The 20,501-nt window shown below is 32.0% G+C and overlaps 2 protein-coding genes across 2 annotated transcripts; both read right to left on the reverse strand.

Moving 5' to 3' along the window:
• LOC132754448 (uncharacterized) lies at window positions 1–3,935 on the reverse strand. The gene is made up of 5 exons (XM_060745075.1): window positions 3,797–3,935; window positions 3,388–3,590; window positions 2,549–2,656; window positions 2,029–2,193; window positions 1–1,481 (listed from the first exon to the last, which is right to left on the reverse strand). The coding sequence occupies exons 1-5, from the start codon at window positions 3,893–3,895 to the stop codon at window positions 1,010–1,012; spliced, it is 1,047 nt and encodes a 348-aa protein (XP_060601058.1). The 5' UTR covers window positions 3,896–3,935; the 3' UTR covers window positions 1–1,009.
• Window positions 3,936–11,676: 7,741 nt separating this feature from the next.
• Window positions 11,677–20,501, reverse strand: LOC132754450 (cystatin-B-like). Its single transcript, XM_060745078.1, has 5 exons — window positions 20,397–20,501; window positions 20,081–20,174; window positions 17,128–17,232; window positions 15,561–15,628; window positions 11,677–14,003 (listed from the first exon to the last, which is right to left on the reverse strand). The coding sequence occupies exons 2-5, from the start codon at window positions 20,150–20,152 to the stop codon at window positions 13,940–13,942; spliced, it is 309 nt and encodes a 102-aa protein (XP_060601061.1). The 5' UTR covers window positions 20,153–20,174; window positions 20,397–20,501; the 3' UTR covers window positions 11,677–13,939.

The raw sequence follows: 20,501 nt of genomic DNA on the forward strand, positions 1-20,501 counted from the left end.
TTGTTTAAGAAAATCATCATTTTATTTCTGTCAAAATATTGCACTTAAAATTATATACACAAATTTGTACATGTATTAAATAACAGTAACAGACAATGTTGTGATATCGGGAGCAAATTGGCACAATATATTTTCATTATTTACAACTATTTACACATGACATACAAACGACATTTCAATACATGTATATATCAATATACAAGAACAAGATCAACAAGAATCAACGACACAACTCAACACTTCTATACTAACACAACTACAACGTACAACACAACACAACACATTCCATCAAAAATACGTTTAAAAAATCACACTCACACACACATAACCAAAAAATAATTTAGACTTTAAGCCTCGAAGTTGCTGCAAAAAAATGCAAAATGTGTATTTAAGTTAAGTTAATATCGTATTCTTGTTAGTACAAACAATTTTAGTTGCTTAAATTTCCTGACAAACAATATAAATTCCTGTAAATGCGTGATGTAAAATTTCGTTAGTTTAGCGTTGTTGATGTATATTTTCCTTGTATAAATTTAAATATTAGAAAAAAATTTAAATGCCGATTTATAATATATCTCTTCTAATTCTTGGCTTTGCTAGAAACAGCTGTAAAATTATTGGTACTAATAAAGCAAACTTCATTTCAACTCAGATACTATTTGTAATCATAAACAGCTTTAAAATTTCGGATTTCAAAGCAAGTAGTCCTGTTACTTGTCGTCTATAAATATTTACAATTGTTTTAGAAGAAACGAGTATGACTGACGAAATGAGTAAAAATTACAAATATCTGTTTACAATATTGTTTGGTAAATTTCTTTCTGTATTTCTTTAAAAAAAACATTTACATTTTAACTTGCTTCTATTTAAAATTTCTGTAAACATATGTCTGTATTTATAGATATGCAAGAAAATTGCACTGAAACAAAGGCGAGTTGACGGTGAAAATATAAAATTTGTCTTAATTGTTTTAAACAGAAATGATATGTTGTTTCGGCTGTAAACAAATTTACTTGCCGCCATGACCATGGGGGTCTAAACCTGAAAGTTGGCCTGCTCCAATTCGAACAGGACCTAATGGTACTGGTCCACCGTGTGGTCCACCGTGTGGCCCACCGTGTAGTCCACCAATCGGTCCACCGTGTGGTCCACCAATCGGTCCACCGTGTGGTCCCCCATGTGGTCCACCAATTTCCATTTCTGAGAGGAATTTTGGATCCATCGGAAATCCAGGATTTATTGGATCCCAGTCAATTGGCTTCATAGGAAGAACTGGAGTAATTGGTAGCGGTTGTATTTGTGGTAGGTCTTTCTTGCATCGGAATTTCTTGCATGAACATGATAAAGGCAAATCGAATTTAATCTTGTGGCACTTCTTGGGTTTCGCGTCGGGGCAGAAGACCCAGATGTCAATAGTGACCACCACGTCCGGTACACAATAGCTGTCTCCACTACCACCATAGGGCAGTTTACACTTGCCTCTGTAATGTATGAAATAAAGACTATATTAATATGTGTTTTTCTATTCAAATTTTCTCACTCATATGGTAATTATTCCGGCGATGAGAGTAAATAAACCTAAACACACACTCTATAGTTGGATTTTCACTTGGAAGTCGAGTGTTTATTGACACCAGAGTAAATCCGCATTTACTTCCACATTTATTATTTCTTCATTTAAAAATGTCAAAATTGTTTTCTATAGCAACATGGGTTACATTTATTTGAATTTTAAATTTTCTGCAGTAACTTAAGATAAAATGATTTTTAAAGATTTCATTAATTTTCTGGCGGCATTTTGTTATTGGTATAAAAATGATATAAATAGTTTGTTTAACTTTGTTAATATGCTGTCAACCCGATTTTCTAAAAGATGCAATTAATTAACCTTTCTTTGGTTACAAAACATCAATAACTAATGAGTTTTATTTTATATCAGAATTTGGTGGGGGTTTATTTTGGCATTTTTGAATGTTAACAGTATGGTGGGGCATTATAACCATTAAAGTAAAAAAGTATGGTACATACTCGCACTGTTGATAATAGATATCAGGTCCAATAACGATACACATCAGCCGTTGTGGCTCCATAGAGTAGGTGTTTGGATTCATCGTGGGTATGTTAACAAAGACACGCTCTAATTGTAGAGATCTAGCGTTCTCCTGACACGCGCCTTTACACGAGTAGGGAAGTCTGAAATCATCAAAGAAATTTACCTTGATGTTGTGGGTAATAATATTCACATTATCATTTAATTCTGTTAATTTGAAATGTAACGAAAAATGATTCTAGCCTTATCGATTTATAAAATAGATTTCATCTAATACAACCGTTGCAAACGATATCGAAAGTTAATTTTTAATGATTTTCTTATAAAAAAAAACAAAAACAAACAAAAACACTTACAGCGTCGTAAGAAAAAAATCGAAAAGAACAAAGTGAGAAAATGTCAACTGGAACATATTTTATAAGAAAAAATGCTTAAAAAATTGTTAATGATATGTAATTATGATTGTTAAAAATATTAATATACCGAAATTTAACTTACGTATTTCTTGGTTGGGGGATCATGGTGTTGAAGTACTTTTTAAGGTATTCTATTTCCATTAATATGTCTTCAGGCATATGACCCATTGCTTGATCCATAATATAGTCCCTGAGATAGACATATAAATATACATGTATATATCAGAAAATATTTATTATAGTACGAACATCAAATAGCGAAAAAATTATTGTTTAAGAAAAAACGCAGAAAATGGAAAAAAAAACGAAAATAATTCAGGCTCGGTTTGATAGAGTCCGTTTATGAACGGTAGTTGAAAATTGCACAGCCGTGTCAACGAGTTAAAAAAACAGTCACAATTGAAATTGAAATTAGTGTCTATTTGAAAGACCCTGTTGAAATGTATATAAAAAAATTTAAGTCCGAACGAAAGGAAAATTGTATTCTAAAAAGCATTACTTGATAACGGAAATAAAAAAGAGAAAACATTTTAAATGCTCACTCATACTGAAGACGCGGAAAGTACAGTTATCGGTCATATTAAACAATAATATGATTTTTATTGGTAAAATTCTTCAATGCTTTGTCATGTACGTTTCATCTTTTATATATATTGACGTTCTTTAAAGTTAAGTCTATCTGTTTACGCTATACATGAATTTAATTTTGTTCGTCTTCAAAACCCAAGGAGGTCCGAAACAGTCATATGACGCTCGGTGCATGCATTATTTATAAAATTCATGTTTAATAATGTCAAAATAGACCTAGTTCTAAAGCTTATCATTTCTAATAGATGAATAAATAGATTTCTACCAATATATATTATGTAAGTTGTTACATGAAAACTTAAAAACAAATTGTCAATAAAATCTAAAACTTACTTTGCAACACCGCATTTTAGCCATGGATAAGTTTGACACAAGGACTTAGTACAGATATTTTCGTATCCTGGCCAATAAAACATGGAATGCACATCGTTTCTAAAGTTCAAAGAACACTTTTTATGCATGGCGCTGCCTGGTCTCCTACGTATTTGCCCCTCCACGACTGCCGCGCAAAAGAGGGCAAAGGCTAATAACAAGTTCTGAAAATAAATGCATCATATGAAATCAATGATATCATAAAAAATTAAATAAATTAAAATTCAGATACAGACATTGATTTTATTAACATATTTTTGTGCTGAAATTAGAAAATGCATCAATCTAAGACGAATCTTAATCTGAAATTTTAAATTAATTGTTATGTTAACAGTTTCTTATTGATTTACTCAATAATATGATTTCTTACCACTTTCTGCATGTTCATCTGATGTATGTTGGTAAAGAAACGACCATCACAAGTATTTAAGTAAATCAGGTTTAACGTCAACGCGCTTGACCTTTTCATTCGACCAATCACAGCCTTCGTTACAAATAATCTAACCTGCGTATACCATTAACGTAACCTTCGTCAATACAATTGTCTCAGCTCGTTCATAATTAATGTACAATAATTACGTTAAATGTCATACGTCGACGAGGACTGTTCAAAACGTTTAACGTTTTACGTCTAGACTAGTGAATCGTCATGTAACGTGATGATTGCACGTATATATTCAACGTTGATGGTGTCGACGTTAAACCATAACATCTACACTTTGATTCTCTTAAAATTACGATGATTGCACGGAAACTAGATATAATTTCTACAGTATTTTTTGTATCTATAATTCGGTTTAATAAAAGCAAAGCGAAACGATTACTTAACAATTTAAACAATATGCAAATGTCTATTTAAGATCACTACATGTCATTATCAAAAGGGGGATTTGAGGCCTGTTTTATATCCCCTACTTTTTTATGAAGTAAATTCACAATGCAACAAGTATGCGTCGCTTTTTATTATTATGTGCATGACAAACCACCTTTAAAACTCCGTGTTCTTAAAGGCCCATTGTGCATCAGAAATGTTTTTTCTCATCAACTTTAGTGTTCTTTTATACTGTCCAAAAAATAACTCATTGGCCAATTTCAGAAACCATCTTTTCCATCTGTTGCTTTTATGTAATAAGTGCAATTATAGTGAATAAGTAAGTATGAAAGGCAAAATATAACTTTGTTTACATTTTGCTACTTTTATGACGAATTATTTCACATTTATCGCTACTTTTAGGTAGTCAGCATCTAAAATTTCTCTAAAACCATTATTTTAACATTTTAGAATTCTGTTCAACTTTTCTAAAGAATTGCAAATTTATTTGTTTCTGCGGCATAATGTGCCTTTAACGTCGCTCTCATAAAAAAGATGTTGATGTCATTTAAACGAATTGGCAAATTTACATATAAAAAACACAGGCACGCACAAATACACACATAAAACAGTTTTTCTCATTTGTGTTTGAATAAAAAAATAAAGGAAATCTAAAACTTTGTGACCGACCCTTAATAAACAAAACATGCTGTTTAAGGAAACTGTTATTATTTCTATGGACCGCAACGTTTCCATGAATACATGAATTAATTACGTTGAATACGTCTGAAAACATTGCGTTAGCAAAGTTAAGCTAACCCATAACGATTAATTAAAGCATTTTTTGAAATTATAAAAAATGCAAGTTTAGCATCATTATTGCACAATTTAAATACATTGTACATGTATCTTCTGCACTTGTAACTCGCCACATAAAAAATATAATAATACAATGCATTTTGCAATTTTCGATACTTAAAAAAGAAATGATAAACGACTAAGCGTTACTTAATATGTTTTCTTTCTTTTTTAATAGGATTTTTTTCTCAAATATCTATAATTTTGCATTAACTTAATAATTAAATTTTATTATTAATTTATACATTTTAACCACGTTCACTTCATGGTGTTTGATTAAATATTGCGGTTTTTCTATTAAATCCCTTAACATTCAATATATATTTGAAAAATGATAAACAATGTAGCTGTTAACATGTGTTATAATAAAGTTATAGGCATACAGTAAATATTTACCAGCATATATTAGTATTTTCATAGATATAACAAATACACACTAAGTCATTTTAACTTTGAATCATTTATTCTTTAACAAAAGAGATGTCTTGTTTTCATCATTACTCTCCATTATCATTTTCATCATTACTATCATCAAAAACATCATATTGATATAATTCACGACATCCTTAGACTATATGATATATTCAGAAGAGGCAGATGATGATAATAATGATGATGATGATGATGATGATGTAGATATGTTGGTGGTGGTGATGATGATTATAAAGATATAATGCTGCTGCTGCTGCTGCTGCTGCTGCTGCTGCTGCTGCTGCTGCTGCTGCTGCTGCTGCTGATGATGATGATGATGATGATGATGATGTTGATGATGATGTAGATATGTTGGTGGTGGTGATGATGATTATAAAGATATAATGCTGCTGCTGCTGCTGATGATGATGATGATGATGATGATAATAATGATGATGATGATGATGATGTAGATATGGTGGTGGTGGTGATGATGATTATAAAGATATAATGCTGCTGCTGCTGATGATGATGATGATGATGATGCTGATGATGATGTAGATATGTTGGTGGTGGTGATGATGATTATAAAGATATAATGCTGCTGCTGCTGCTGCTGCTGCTGCTGCTGCTGCTGATGATGATGATGATGATGATGATGATAATAATGATGATGATGATGATGATGATGTAGATATGTTGGTGGTGGTGATGATGATTATAAAGATATAATGCTGCTGCTGCTGCTGCTGCTGCTGCTGCTGCTGCTGCTGATGATGATGATGATGATGATGCTGATGATGATGTAGATATGTTGGTGGTGGTGATGATGATTATAAAGATATAATGCTGATGCTGCTGATGATACTGCTGCTGCTGATGATGATGATGAAAATGATGATGATGATAGTAATGAAGATGATGATGATGATGTAGATATGGTGGTGGTGGTGATGATGATTATAAAGATATAATGCTGCTGCTGCTGCTGATGATGATGATGATGATGCTGATGATGATGTAGATATGTTGGTGGTGGTGATGATGATTATAAAGATATAATGCTGCTGCTGCTGGCTGCTGCTGCTGCTGCTGCTGATGATGATGATGATGATGATGATGATGATAATAATGATGATGATATGATGATGATGTAGATATGGTGGTGGTGGTGATGATAATTATAAAGATATAATGCTGCTGCTGCTGCTGATGATGATAATAATAATGATGATGAGATGATGATGATGATGATATGATGATGATGTAGATATGGTGGTGGTGATGATGATGATTATAAAGATATAATGCTGCTGCTGATGATGATGATGATGATGTAGATATGGTGGTGGTGGTGATGATGATTATAAAGATATAATGCTGCTGCTGCTGCTGATGATGATAATAATATTGATGATGAGATGATGATGATGATGATGATATGATGATGGTGGTGGTGGTGGTGGTGATGTTGATGATGATGATAATGATGATGATGATGATGATGATGATATGGTGGCGGTGATGATGATAAAAAATATGTTGATGATGGTGGTGGTGATGGTGGTAGAAAATCTGGTTATAATGATTATGCCATTTATGAAGGTTAAAATAACTACGGTAATGATATAATGAATCTTTAAATAGTGGTGTTTTAATCTGGGACCCGTTGAAACAAATAAAGACGTGTAAGGATAACAATAATTTAAGGTCAGAAAATGGTCAGTGAATGTCCGAAATCACCAAACATGTCTACGATATTTATAGTTGCTGTCAAAATCAGAAAGAAACTGTTTCTATATCTATACCAATAGGTCAGTTATTGGTCAGTCATTGGTCAGTTACAGTTATATACATGTAAATGTTTTGAATTCGATTGTGGCAGCTATAGTTAAAATTTGAGATTGGCAAAATCAAATTAGGCTTATTTATTCTATATATCTAGATCCTATATTGTGAAATGTACTTGTCGGTTATACTGTAGATGTTGCACTTTAACAGATGTAGATCCCTTCGTGGGCTCTATATCGGTTGTAAACCAGGGGTGGTTTCAATGACAAGAAGATTAGGGTTTCACTGTATGGAAGAGAAGAGGACACAGTATCTTCATTTAACACCCGACTTCAATCATTGACTGAAATATCTTTGAAGGAACAGCACAAGCAAAGAAAATCTTTAGTTACTGATAATTGTCAGATTAATTTTTATGGCTATGCACGGCTGAAATTACAGGCTGTAATGTATACAAATCACGTGGCTTTCATTCATTTTTTCTTTAACTGAAATGTGATCACCCACCCAGTCTATAATTGAATGATATTTTATTGCATTGTGGTGTAGAGGTTTTTGTTTTATAATTATAGATTATAAAGATTGCAATTTTATTACATGGGGTGTCACGGTTCAGAACTGTTCACTATGTAGGAAAGATTTGTAAGCGGCCGGATAGCTCAGTCGGTAGAGCCCCCGTATTTCGAGGGTCCCAGGTTCGAGTCCCGGTCAGGCCGCACATTTTTCTCACACTGTGACATATTGATGATCAGTCATTATCAAGCAGACTATAGACAATTTTCCTTATAAGGCACATTTTGCCTTAAAAATAAATGAATATTTCCTTCTTTAGAAAGGGCAAGCTGTACTAATTGTCAAAAGGAACAGTAGCAAAAGCTGGTTCGGTAATTTGCCAATGAGTAACTTTTGACAGGTCACCAAAAATAAAAAGCATTTGAGATTTAAAAATAAAAACATTTCTGATCCATAATTGGACTTTAAACCATAAAATTCATTGTCGAACCCTTATTGTGTCATAAGGACTTATTATCATGACATTCTATAAATGTTTGCCAGTGTTTTTAATGGCAGAAGGTCGTGCGTGACCCATTTTGCTATACTAGCAAATGAAAGGCCGTGAAAAAAATATATTGTAACTGCATACAGAGTTAGAGTTAAGTTGCTATGTTAACTAATTACGGTGAATGGCGAATTTTCTTTTCTTAAACAAGACCAAATAAGTACGAGGATTAATTGAATATTAGGGTATTAATTTACAACTGAAAAAAATAAAATTATCGGCAAAGGTTGTTGCCAAAGTGGATAAAAAATGTTTCTTTATGTTTATTTAGTGAACGCTGTACTTTACTTTTGTCTTTTCAAGGTTTTCCGAGTTTTATAATGCATCACGACTTTGTATAAATTATTTTTTATATGTTAATTTATACAAAAACAAATATGACAGAAAAGTTGGATCAAGAGAAAGGTCGTAACAATAGATATTTCAACTTTTATGAAAACAGATTAAGTCGCTTTTCGACATTAATGATTCTTTTTACATGTTGAATATGGCACAGGTTAATGAACTCTGTATGTAGGGCAGAATCTGCCGCCGCATATATAACATATCTTCAAATAATAATAATAATAATAATAATAATAATAATGACGACGATGACGATGACGATGTATAATAATATCTTATTATGATATATTTGAAGTGTATTCATAACTTTAAAGGACCTATTTTTTATCAGAGCTCTTCCGATTTTCAACCGTTATAAAATCAGAAACGTTATTTGAAACTAAGACTACTTTTTTCTCTTCTTTATTTTATTTTTTATCCAATTTTTTATTTTGAAGTGTTGTCAAGCGAATGTTCCGGATTCTTGACCGTTTCCGTCAAACTTCGGATAATGACAGATTATGAGTTATTATATTTGTATATAGTCGGTTGCATCACCACGTAAAGGTACAAAAATAGCTTTCTGGCCAGATGTCCCTCAAGATTTAGTAATGAAACGCAAGTCGTGGTATATTTTACCTCCGTGCATTTTCCACCGAGTTTTGAAAATAAACTAATTTTAAACAGAAAAGTTGGTAATTGTGCAGTGGCCTATGGTTCAAAAACGTACAGTAACTTGTGACAATTACTAATGAGCGTAAGAAACAGGAAAACACTGTCGGGTACGTGAAACGGTGCGGTTTCTCCGTAAAAAGCTGTAAGAGGTAAATTGCATGAAACCACGATCCCTTGGTAGAGGCAGCCAATTTTACCGCCCTTGACCCTTGCGAGCTAGGCTTTAACACAATTTAATTAAATTTGCTGGAATTTTTTAAATACCGCTTAACACAATTCATTTATTTTGGGTCACAAAAAGACTATATTTATGCATAATTTTTCCACTACCAGTTTTTTATTTTGCCGGTTTAGAAACAAAATGAGCTTGATGTTTTCAGATTTCAGAAGATTATACCTGAAATACTTTACAAATGTTCACGTATGTTTTGAAATAAACAGATTTGCATGATAGAACATATGCATGTAGAACATGTTCACTTTTTGTAAAACATCCAATTGATATACAAATATATTTATAAATAAAGGTAAGCAACTCTTACGGAAAACATAATCGCATTAAATCATGAATTATTTCCCATTTTGAACCTTTCAACGTGCACTTTAGTGTATGACAGTTCAAGACCTAGCCAAAAAATAATATATTTTATTGCTCGATATGTGACTAAATCACATTTTAATACACGAGTTTATGTTTATAACGGTGGGTATAAATAATTAAATACAAACCGTTAAACAGGGAAAGAAAATATTGTGAAACTGAAAGTATACATGTTTAAATAATGGTCAAATCTATGCAGTATCTTCTTTTAAATGAATATATCTTCACCAATCTTGAGAAAATATGGTATATATTATATATTTATTACTCTTCCCAGGAAAAAGATGTCCTACTACCGGTAGTTGGCCTATAATTATTCAACAATATTTTAAAGAAAATGTACACCTGTAATTTAGTTCAAGTGAAATATGAAGTAAAGCCCTGGTAATACCATGTGAAGCTTAATTGGAAATAATTCAGATACAATCAATGCTAGTGATGGGTCTAGACGAGGACTTTACTTTCAGTAGAGATAAAACTGGCTAGCAAAATGACAAACCATCTTCACTTTTCGGATTACACCAGTAATACAGTTCGGTAAAAGTACCTGCTATTAGGTGGTATTGGTAGTGAGGCTGTCAAGCAGTTCACCAGTACTAGTTGCCTTCACTTTCACAAGGCACTGGAACTTCTGTCAATGCCAGTGCAATGGTACAGTGTGAATGACCGTTGAGAGGATTTCATGATCAATCACAGCGTAAGTGACCTGTGAAGTCCGGACGGCTAAAGTACATGCTATAGTTGGTAGATGATACAACCAGCCCCTTACCGCTGTGGGTTCGAATCTCCGACATTGACTTTGGATTCTTTTATGTGAGGAAGCTATCTAGCTACCTGACGGATTGCCGGTTGTTCTGCTCAAGTGCCCGTTCCTGCCTAAAATAATGCACGGAAGGACACCCGAGGTCTTTCTCCACCTGTAATGCAAGAAAGCCGCAGTATGACCTATGTGTTGTTGCGAACAAACTACAATCACGATCTTGAAGACAAATGAAAACTCGTTTACATTTACATCGGTTTAGGAGGGAAAGTCTTAACCAGGAATTTTCACCGTATAATAGATATCTAGTGGGTTTGTAACTAAAGAATGTTATTTTCGTATTGCTATTGAATCACATGTTATTCAATATAATTATCGACACAGGGTTTTCACATGGATTTTCAAAGCAAGAGTGCTTGGATTTTAAAGCCTGAAAAAGTTGGGGATCTAAAGAAAGATGCAATTACATTACGCCATTTTTGCTGCATTTTGTTTTTGATAAATAAGTGAGAGGTTGGTAAATAAGTGAGAGGTTGGTTGATAAGTGAAATATATGTAAATAAGTGAAGTTGGTAATAAGGGAGGGGGGCTTGGTAAATAAGTGGAAGGTGAAGAAAGCAAATGCCAATTAAGAAAATAATGGATTTATATAGTTGTACCCATTATCCTTCATGCTTTAAGTTAATTCCATACATAGTTTTCTTCCAAATGTTCATGTTTAATTGTTCAATAGTATTCAAATATTGTAGATCATAAAGAATGAAGGCAGTAACTAATATTCTTGGCAATGGCTCAATACACATATAAAATACAATTTCAAATTCCAAGGCTTAATATCGATAAAGAGAATGTATATTGCATAAAAGTTTCACTATGTGGGGGGATTTTGATTTATACCTGAATGTATAATTCATAACCATTATGATAGTTCCATGTTTCAGGCAAACAAATAACACACATTTCTGACAAATATATTCATTTATTTGTGAAACAATCTTTAATGGTCATAAAGATAATCAACCTGCCTCAAAATACTTTAAAGACCTATCATCATGTGCTTTTATTAAAGTTAGACAAGGTTTTCTCTTAATCATACGTCAAGTAACCAAAACGGTTCGAATCCACACAATGCTCATACTTTTTTTATTTCTGTGTCCCAACGTTAAGATCAGTTCAAATATGTATTACAATTTAAATTTTCAGCTATAAACAGAACATACTTCCTCAATACAAAATAGTAACACATTGCAAACTGTGTTGGTGGACATTGGCCTTTAAACCTTACATCTTTAATCATCTAAATTCATCCTTTAAAGTAAGTCGGACAAAATTATATGAAATGTAACAAATAAGAAAGGTTTTGAACATTTTTTTAATATTTTTTTAATACCCAATGTTAACAATAATTCATGAAAGTTTAATAAATCTATGTGAAGTACCTTTGAAGCAGTTAATTCAGATTTTCATAGTGTTATAAAATATTCTATTTTTAGACTACATGCTAATGACTTTAGTAACCAAAATGATTATTTCTAATTAACCTAAACAGAACAGAAAATTAATTCTAATAATAACATAATAGTTATTGAAAAATGCAGTTTCTCTAATCAGTTAACAAATATATAGAAAATATAAACAATCAATTTCATGTTATTTTATTTTATCAAATATACATTACAAACCTGGACAGAGAAAATAAAAGTGTATTTTATAAGATAATCTATTTTTAGATTATGCTAATGAATTTAGTATCCTATGACTATTCATCAATTTCAAAATGTCAGTTTAACAATATATCAAAAATATAAAAAATCAATTTCATGTTCTTTTATTAAATATACATTAAAATATAAGCCAAAAATAGAATAAAGTAAAATGTATTGTGAACTATAAGCAATATAGCATTGTAAGTTTAAGTTTTATGTAAACATATGATATGTAAATATGGCATAAATATCAAATGCAACAAGAATAAGTCATTAGATTATCATTTTTGAAAGTTCCATCATTTACTTAATATGAGAAAAAAATTGAAATGAAGTATAAAACATGTATGAGTTATTTTGACAAAGATCACATAATTTGTTCGGGTGAAAAAAAGTAGAAATATTAAATAAATATTAAATTATGTGAAAAATTAACTACACAGCTTACTGAACATATAAATGTAACAAACTAACATTGCTCTAGCTGTAATTATTTGGTCCAGTTAAATTATTGTTTTCCTCTTTCTTTCAAATATTTATATAAATGCCACTAGTTCACAAATTAAATGTATAAATAGTTTATATTTCAAATATCTAAGAGAAAATATCATAACCAATAAGTTTCAAGGTAAATGCTGAAGAAAACGGAATGACCCTTATATTTCACTCCTGGTTTAGACCCAGTGTTCACAAAGATTTAAGGATCAAGATCAGGATCAAATTTAAAAACTCAAATATTCTCCATTGTTTATCCTCATAGATTAAATATTCAATATAAAATTGATAAAACTGGACTTCATGTTTATGAAATTTTAGAATAAATTTATTGGTTTTTTTTACAAGAAATGGGCATTTTACAGTTGATACAAATTTTGATCTTGATCCTTAAATTGATCCTCATTTTGATCTGATTATTTTTGTATTTGTTTTGTTAGTTGACTTTATCCCAAAATAGGTTGGTTTCTTTGCAAATAAGCAATTATTTACAATTGGAAAATGTACTTATTAATTCTAGCATAATACAATCAATTTTAGTTTTATAAAACAATGAAAATAAAATCAGGATCACCTGATCCTGATCCTGATCTTTTCTTTGTGAACATGGGGCCTGGGGTATTTTCAAGGATATAGGCAGTTTCAAATAAAAAAAATTAAACCAAAACAAAATTCACATTAATGTAAAGATCTACAAAATTCTGTTAATTGCAGAAATGTTAATACTCTAATAAAAGAATAAAGAAATTGCACATCTTATATAGTGTATCTCTCCCTTAACCTTGAATTGAATGTATCAAGGCACAGAACTTAAATTACGAATCATTATACTTGCTTTACCAAGATGGAATTAAAATAACTTTGCTCTGTGGTCACAAAAATGCATTATATATTTTTTTTTAAGTTGAGTATTTACTATTGTAATATTTAGAGGTAAAAAGAAAGCCCTTAAATCAAGCTTGGCTAATTATTGACCACTGTTGTGCAATCAAGTGTCCCTGCTTAATCTGCCTTTCAACAACTAGAAATATTCAACAGCATCTTCTACTTTCTTATTTGTTTGTACACTGCTCACTTCTAAGTTCCTGGAAAACAAAATAAAGTTGTAATATATATGAAAATTTTGTTTATATTTGCATGCATGACTATAAAAGCCTTTATCCTAAACATGTGCTGCTTTTAAAAATAGTATTGCTAGACTGTACCACGACATCATCATATAGCATAAAGATATGCTAAATATTGGAATACACATAAGTACATCAATGAAAAAGTGATGCTTTTTTACTGTAAACAGTTCTTTTCGAATCAAATATTATTATACACAAGACATTACAGTATATATATATGAATACATGACACATTACAGTTCATAGGCATGAAAACACAACGCATTACAGTGTATAGGGCTGAATAAATGACACATTACAGTTCATAGGCATGAATATACAACACATTACAGTTTATAGGCATTTATACACAACACATTACAGTTCATAGGCATGAATATACAACACATTACAGTTTATAGTGATGAATATATGACACTTGACAGTTTATAGGGTTGAATAAATGACACATTTACAGTTCATAGGCATGGATACACAATACATTACAGTTTATAGGCATTAATACACAACACATAACAGTTCATAGGCATGAACACACGACACATTACAGTTTATAGGCATTAGCACACAACACATTACAGTTCATAGGCATGAAAACACAACACATTTCAGTTCATAGGCATGAAAGCACGATACATTACAGTTTATAGGCATTAGCACACGACACATTACCTTTTTTCTTGATGATTACATGACACATTGCAGTTTATAGAGATGAGTACACAACACATTAGTTTATAGGGATGAGAATATGACACATTACAGTTTATAGGGATGAATACACAACACATGACATTACAGTTTATAAGGAAAAATACACAACAGATTATAGTTTATAGGGACAAATACACAACACATTGCAGTTAATTTGGATATACATGACACAATGCAGTTCATAGGGATGAGAATATGACACATTACAGTTTATAGGGATGAATACACAACACATTAGTTTATAGGGATGAGAATATGACACATTACAGTTTAGAGGGATGAATACACAACACATGACATTACAGGAAAAATACACAACAAATTATAGTTTATAGGGACAAATACACAACACATTAGTTTATAGGGATGAAAACACAACACATTAATCCTGGTCCTAGACAATTTTGTGTAATGGACCTGGCTTGACAACTAACCCAGTAGTCCATAAGAAATTAAAGTGCTTTAACCATTAGACTGCTGGCAGCTTTAGAATCTCCCCATATTATCAGGGCAGACCAAGTTCAGCATGCACATCTGTGCCATCTGATCATGGTCTGCACTGTTATTCTATTCCCTACACAGCCAGTATGAAGTATTTTGAAATTTTCCCTAAAAATGATGTCTTTTTAAGATATTTAGTGTGGTAAGATTTATGCCAATTAATTATAGGTAAGCATCCAACTGTGAAATATCTGGCTCTATACTGACAACACAGGTATGTTATAATTGCTAGTATTGATCCATAGGTGTGCTATAATTTCTAGTATTGGTCAAATGGTTAATTCAGTATCTACATACCCTCCTGTATGAGGAAGACCCTTGAAAATTCTAGCATGTAAACATTCTCCACCAGAGCCAATTCTGATCTGTAAAATAATAAAAGAGTTCTCATCCGGATCCATAAAAAAGTGTCTGTTTCATAAAATTCAAACATAAGTGGAGATTATGGTACTAAGTCAAAGGCATGTATACTATCTTTAACCAAGTGGATTATAAAGAAACTTAACTTAGTCATATAACTTAAAAGCAAAAACATTTATTAATAATTTTCATTGTTTTTAAAAATACACAATACTTCATCTATCAATCATTGATACAATATTCTGGCACATTAAACACACTCAAACTGTTTTGTACAATGGAAATATTCATAACATTTAAATGTTTTAATATTTTAATCAATTCATAGAGTTCCATCTTTTCCCACCCTGCCCTCACAAAAAAATGTCATTTTTCACATAAAAACTATGATTTATAAATGCATGGATTGATGACTTAAGTAAAAAGAAATTATCTCACACTACTAAGGTGTGTTAAATGTACAAACTAGATTTGTGTCCATAGGGCACGGGTGCCCCCACACGCCACTGTTCTGTCAATCTTATGACTCTAGGTCAAATATTTTTTGGACTACATGTGCCATAAGTTGAAAACTAAAAATCTTTTACTAAGTAAAGGGCAAGAACTTTACAAATACTGAATAAATCCACAAGCAAAACCCAAGGTGCATTAAGTACACATGCTGACCAACATTCTTGTAAACTTTCAGGCCTACAAGTCAAATACTTTTTGAGCTATGCATGAACAAGTTGAAAATTGCAAATTTATACTACTGTAAATCAAAGGCAATAACTCTAACAAAACTGAAAAAAATCCACATGCAAAGTCCCAGGTGCATAGCTTCAAAATGATGTTGATCATTATTCCTGTAATTTAGTGATGTTGATCATTATTCCTGTTAAGTTGGTTGATTCTAACTCAAGCACTCAAGGAACAAATAACACAACATAATGAAACGGTTTTTACTAAGTCAAGGGCAATAACTCTACAAATACTGAGTTACATGCAACACAAGTTGAAAATTGCAAAATTTTACTAACTCTAAAAATACTATATAAATCCACTCAAAAATACCCAGGTGCAAAACTGCACATGCTGATCAACATTCCTGTAAAGTTTCATGACTCTAGGTCAAATACTTTTTGAGTTACGTGTGACACAAAAGAGAACGGACAGACGGATGGAAGGACAGATGAACGGACAGACAAAGGTAAACCTACATGCCCCCCTAAAGTGGGGGCACAATAAAAGTAATTTGTATACTGTATATTAGATTATTCTACACCCTCACTTCCCTGAATGGCTCCACAATGTTTCTGATTCAAATTTACATTCCTGTGTATAAAGTTTCATACTTAAACCCAAATAAATCATTTCAAAAGCAAACCTTACATTAATTAAAAATTAAATCAAATTCTCTTGAACAAATTGATTAAACTTTCTCATCAAATGATTTAAATATTTCAGTTTTATACTGATCTACAAAAGCAACTCCTCACAAACTACAGGTATTTTTCAAATTTACCTTTACAAAGTAATTGACTCCAGCTACAACCTGGCTTCTGTAGTGGACAGGTTCAAATATTTCCACTGAATCTTTTCCTGCTTTCTTCAGTATGTCAGCTTTCACCTGTAAGAGATTAGTACATCTCTCAGTGAAACATAACACTTCTAAATTGTGCGAATCAGTTCTAAATATTTCTTCACTTGAAATTTCATTTCTCTGAATTTCAAACAAAAGAATTGCAAATAAATCCTTTACTTGAAATATCATTTCTGAATTTCAAACAAAAGAATTGCAAATAAATAATTGCTTTCAATTTTGAAAATGCTAGTGTTAAATTCTAGCCTTGATGTTGGAAATTTTTTTTAATTAAAATTGGGAAGAAGAAGGTTGTTTTGGATCAAGAATGGGGGCTAAAACCCCAGTCACACTAGAGCTTACGATTACTTGCGACCACCGGCGACTTGTAAAACTGACGATCATCAGCGATTGTCTGCGACCGAAACCATTTTTGCACAGATAAATTTACTTTTGCAAGTATCGTAAGTCAAGTCATCATTGACAATCGCACGACAGGTCATAAGTAAACGTACGATGGTCTCAAGATTGCCTGGGATTACTTACGACTACCCGTGACATAACATGCGATCGCCTACAACTTGTCGTACGAGCATCACACGATTACTAAAGACTACTTAAGATTATCAGTGACTAGTGGCAATTTGTAAAGACTGTCGTAAGATTGTCGCACTTCCGAACGACCATCTTGCGACAGCCTTAAGACCTTATAAGATCACTAGCGACCTGTTTGATCGCAAGGAGGTTTTTGTGCAAGCTCAAAAACCTCTCTACGACTGAAATTGGTCGTGGGACCTAAATAAGATAACCTGCGACTGTCAAAGATCATCGATGACCATCGTAAGACGTTTTAAAGATTGTCCGCGACCAGAGGTCACTGGTGATCGTGAACTGGTCTTCACTGGTCGTAAGCTCTAATGTGACTGGGGCTTTACATTTGTATGTATTGACTTTGTTCCTCTGTGATATGGCAAAAATGTCTATAAACAAATGCTTGTAAACTTTTACTTAATGATTTGAATACTAATTGGAACATTATTGAATTTTATTTCAATAAACTATTATTAAACTATAATTGTTAATGCTGCTGTGGATAAATTTTATTAAGATTACTTTGTATCTATCAATGAAAATCTCTTAATAAATTAAATTTCAAATATGACATTTTTTTTGTACACAAATTACTCCTCATTCGTTGTTTTAAAAAATTCAAAAACATATTGGAATGAAAGTAATTTAGTTATTATTAACAAATAGTTAATACCGACATAAAATTGATCTTTAAAGCTTCAAAGGTAAAAATATATGTATACATCTTAAGAATGATTAATATTATGATAAAAATAACAGTACAAATGAAACACTCCTCTAAAGGAAATATGTACTTCTTCATTTCCTGAATCAATAACGAAAGTTCAGCTACTGTCCATCAATTGATAATCTTAAAGTATTTCCTATTTCACTATAATATTTCATGATTGTAATTATCATTACTAGATAAAAATTGCAAGAAATGTTAACTCAAGTTTAGAACTATGTTCTTTTAGATATCATCTTTAAAGTGTTTAATAGCAAGCTTTACGGTGAATACCTGCTAGTGATGGTTTTGAAAACTTTCGTCCGAAGTACTGAATAAACGCATCGCAACTTTTCAAATTATAAGATAACCATAAAAACCAAGGAATTCCGATTGAAAAGGGGAGCGTAGACTACTAGTATCCTGCGCACTTATATGTGAACCATAATTGGACAGGGAACCAGAATAAACGGAAGCAGTGTATAAAATACCAAATGACAATTTTAAAACGGAAAATGTAAAATAAAAATGACAATTTTAAAACGGAAAATGTAAAATAAAAATGAACGATTAATTTATACTATTTCACGGTAAAAGTAAATCGAGCTCGCTTCGAGGCTTTGCCTATTTTCATATTAATATAAGGAAGTGGCTAGCCGTACGGGCCCGTACGGCTAGCCAAAAGTTCTAGCCGTACGTGAGTCACGTACGACTAGCCAGGACTCACTGTATTGTCTAGCCGTACCGCACTTTTCAAATTTATATGGAAGTCGAACATGCATATGTTATTTTATGCCTCGTGATTATAGTTTGTTGTTTTATTTGTATGAAAGGTGAAATTTTGTTAATTAAGCACAATCATGGATCGAATAAATAATGATAGGAGTGGATAAAAAGGACATTGAAAAAAAAAACCAAAAAAAAAACCGGTGAAATGCAAAATAATTGTATAATTTTCAAAAACAGTAGAAAATATCGAACATAAAAGCACAATCAATTAATTAGCCTTATTTAAAGCCTACCCAGGGACTGACAATAGAATTTTAAAATGCGTTTCACAAAACATGCAAACTTTCCTTATGTTAACAAACTTCTATACCGTCGGTAATTGACGCAATTTCAGAGCCCAACAACAATAATTTTTGTTTTTTTGTTTCATTTTAAAGGTGTCGAAAATTAAACTTAATGAAACAAAAAATCTTATCAAAATTTGTAAACCATTTCAATTGATGTTATTTAACTGCAGCCAAATGCGTATTTTTTCTCAACGTCTTGAGATGACAAAGATCGATATTCGTTCTTTTTTTACTGTAGCCAACAAGGCGATTTATCTCTACAAAGTAAACATAGGAAGACAATTGCTGTTTCTTGGTTAAAATCCTCGCTTAAAGTCATAAAATCACATATGCATTTTCGACTTCCATATAATTTTGAAAATGCCGTACGGCTAGCCAATACAGTGTGTCCTGGCTAGTCGTACGTGACTCACGTACGGCTAGAACTTTTGGCTAGCCGTACAGGCCCGTACGGCTAGCCACTTCCTTAATATAATGATATTATATTAATGTGAAATACATAAAAACATATGTATTGGCCTACCTCATTGCAATAACCTTTCACTTCCTCATCAGCTGGCATAACATCACCTGCACCTCCACACATTTGAGCCATATTAATTTGAATCTACAGTAGACTGAAACAAGGAAAAATATAACAATGACTCATAGTCACAACTGATATACTCATGAATGTACAAATATCATGTATATCAATTTATCATACAAAAATTTTATATCATGAATATCCATTTGTCGTCGACAACAACTCGGCTTGCATTACAAAGCCGTATAAACGACACAAATAATTGAGTACAGTAACAAAACATACAAACTGACAAATATAAATTAATTCTTACAACGGAAATTATCACAAACTGTTCAAAGCAAGACGAAACCTTTACACTTTCACCTTTCAACTTTAATTTCCGCGTCTGTGTCTATCAGATGCTTGAACGGTGTCA

This window comes from Ruditapes philippinarum, unplaced genomic scaffold (assembly GCF_026571515.1).
Source record: "Ruditapes philippinarum isolate M1 unplaced genomic scaffold, ASM2657151v2 ctg1338_1_1_1_1, whole genome shotgun sequence".
In the NCBI taxonomy this organism is placed as follows: Eukaryota; Metazoa; Mollusca; class Bivalvia; order Venerida; family Veneridae; genus Ruditapes; species Ruditapes philippinarum.

Bases quoted from the DNA above. Each gene is read 5' to 3' on its own strand.
- LOC132754448 (XM_060745075.1), bottom strand. From the start codon at position 3,895: ATGAAAAGGTCAAGCGCGTTGACGTTAAACCTGATTTACTTAAATACT. The intron at 3,591-3,796 runs GTAAGAAATCAT...ATTTATTTTCAG, and splicing joins AGATGAACATGCAGAAAGTG to AACTTGTTATTAGCCTTTGC. The intron at 2,194-2,548 runs GTAAGTTAAATT...TGATGATTTCAG, and splicing joins ATCCCCCAACCAAGAAATAC to ACTTCCCTACTCGTGTAAAG.
- LOC132754450 (XM_060745078.1), bottom strand. From the start codon at position 20,152: ATGGCTCAAATGTGTGGAGGTGCAGGTGATGTTATGCCAGCTGATGAG. The intron at 17,233-20,080 runs GTAGGCCAATAC...AATCTCTTACAG, and splicing joins TGAAAGGTTATTGCAATGAG to GTGAAAGCTGACATACTGAA. The intron at 15,629-17,127 runs GTAAATTTGAAA...ATTATTTTACAG, and splicing joins GAGTCAATTACTTTGTAAAG to ATCAGAATTGGCTCTGGTGG.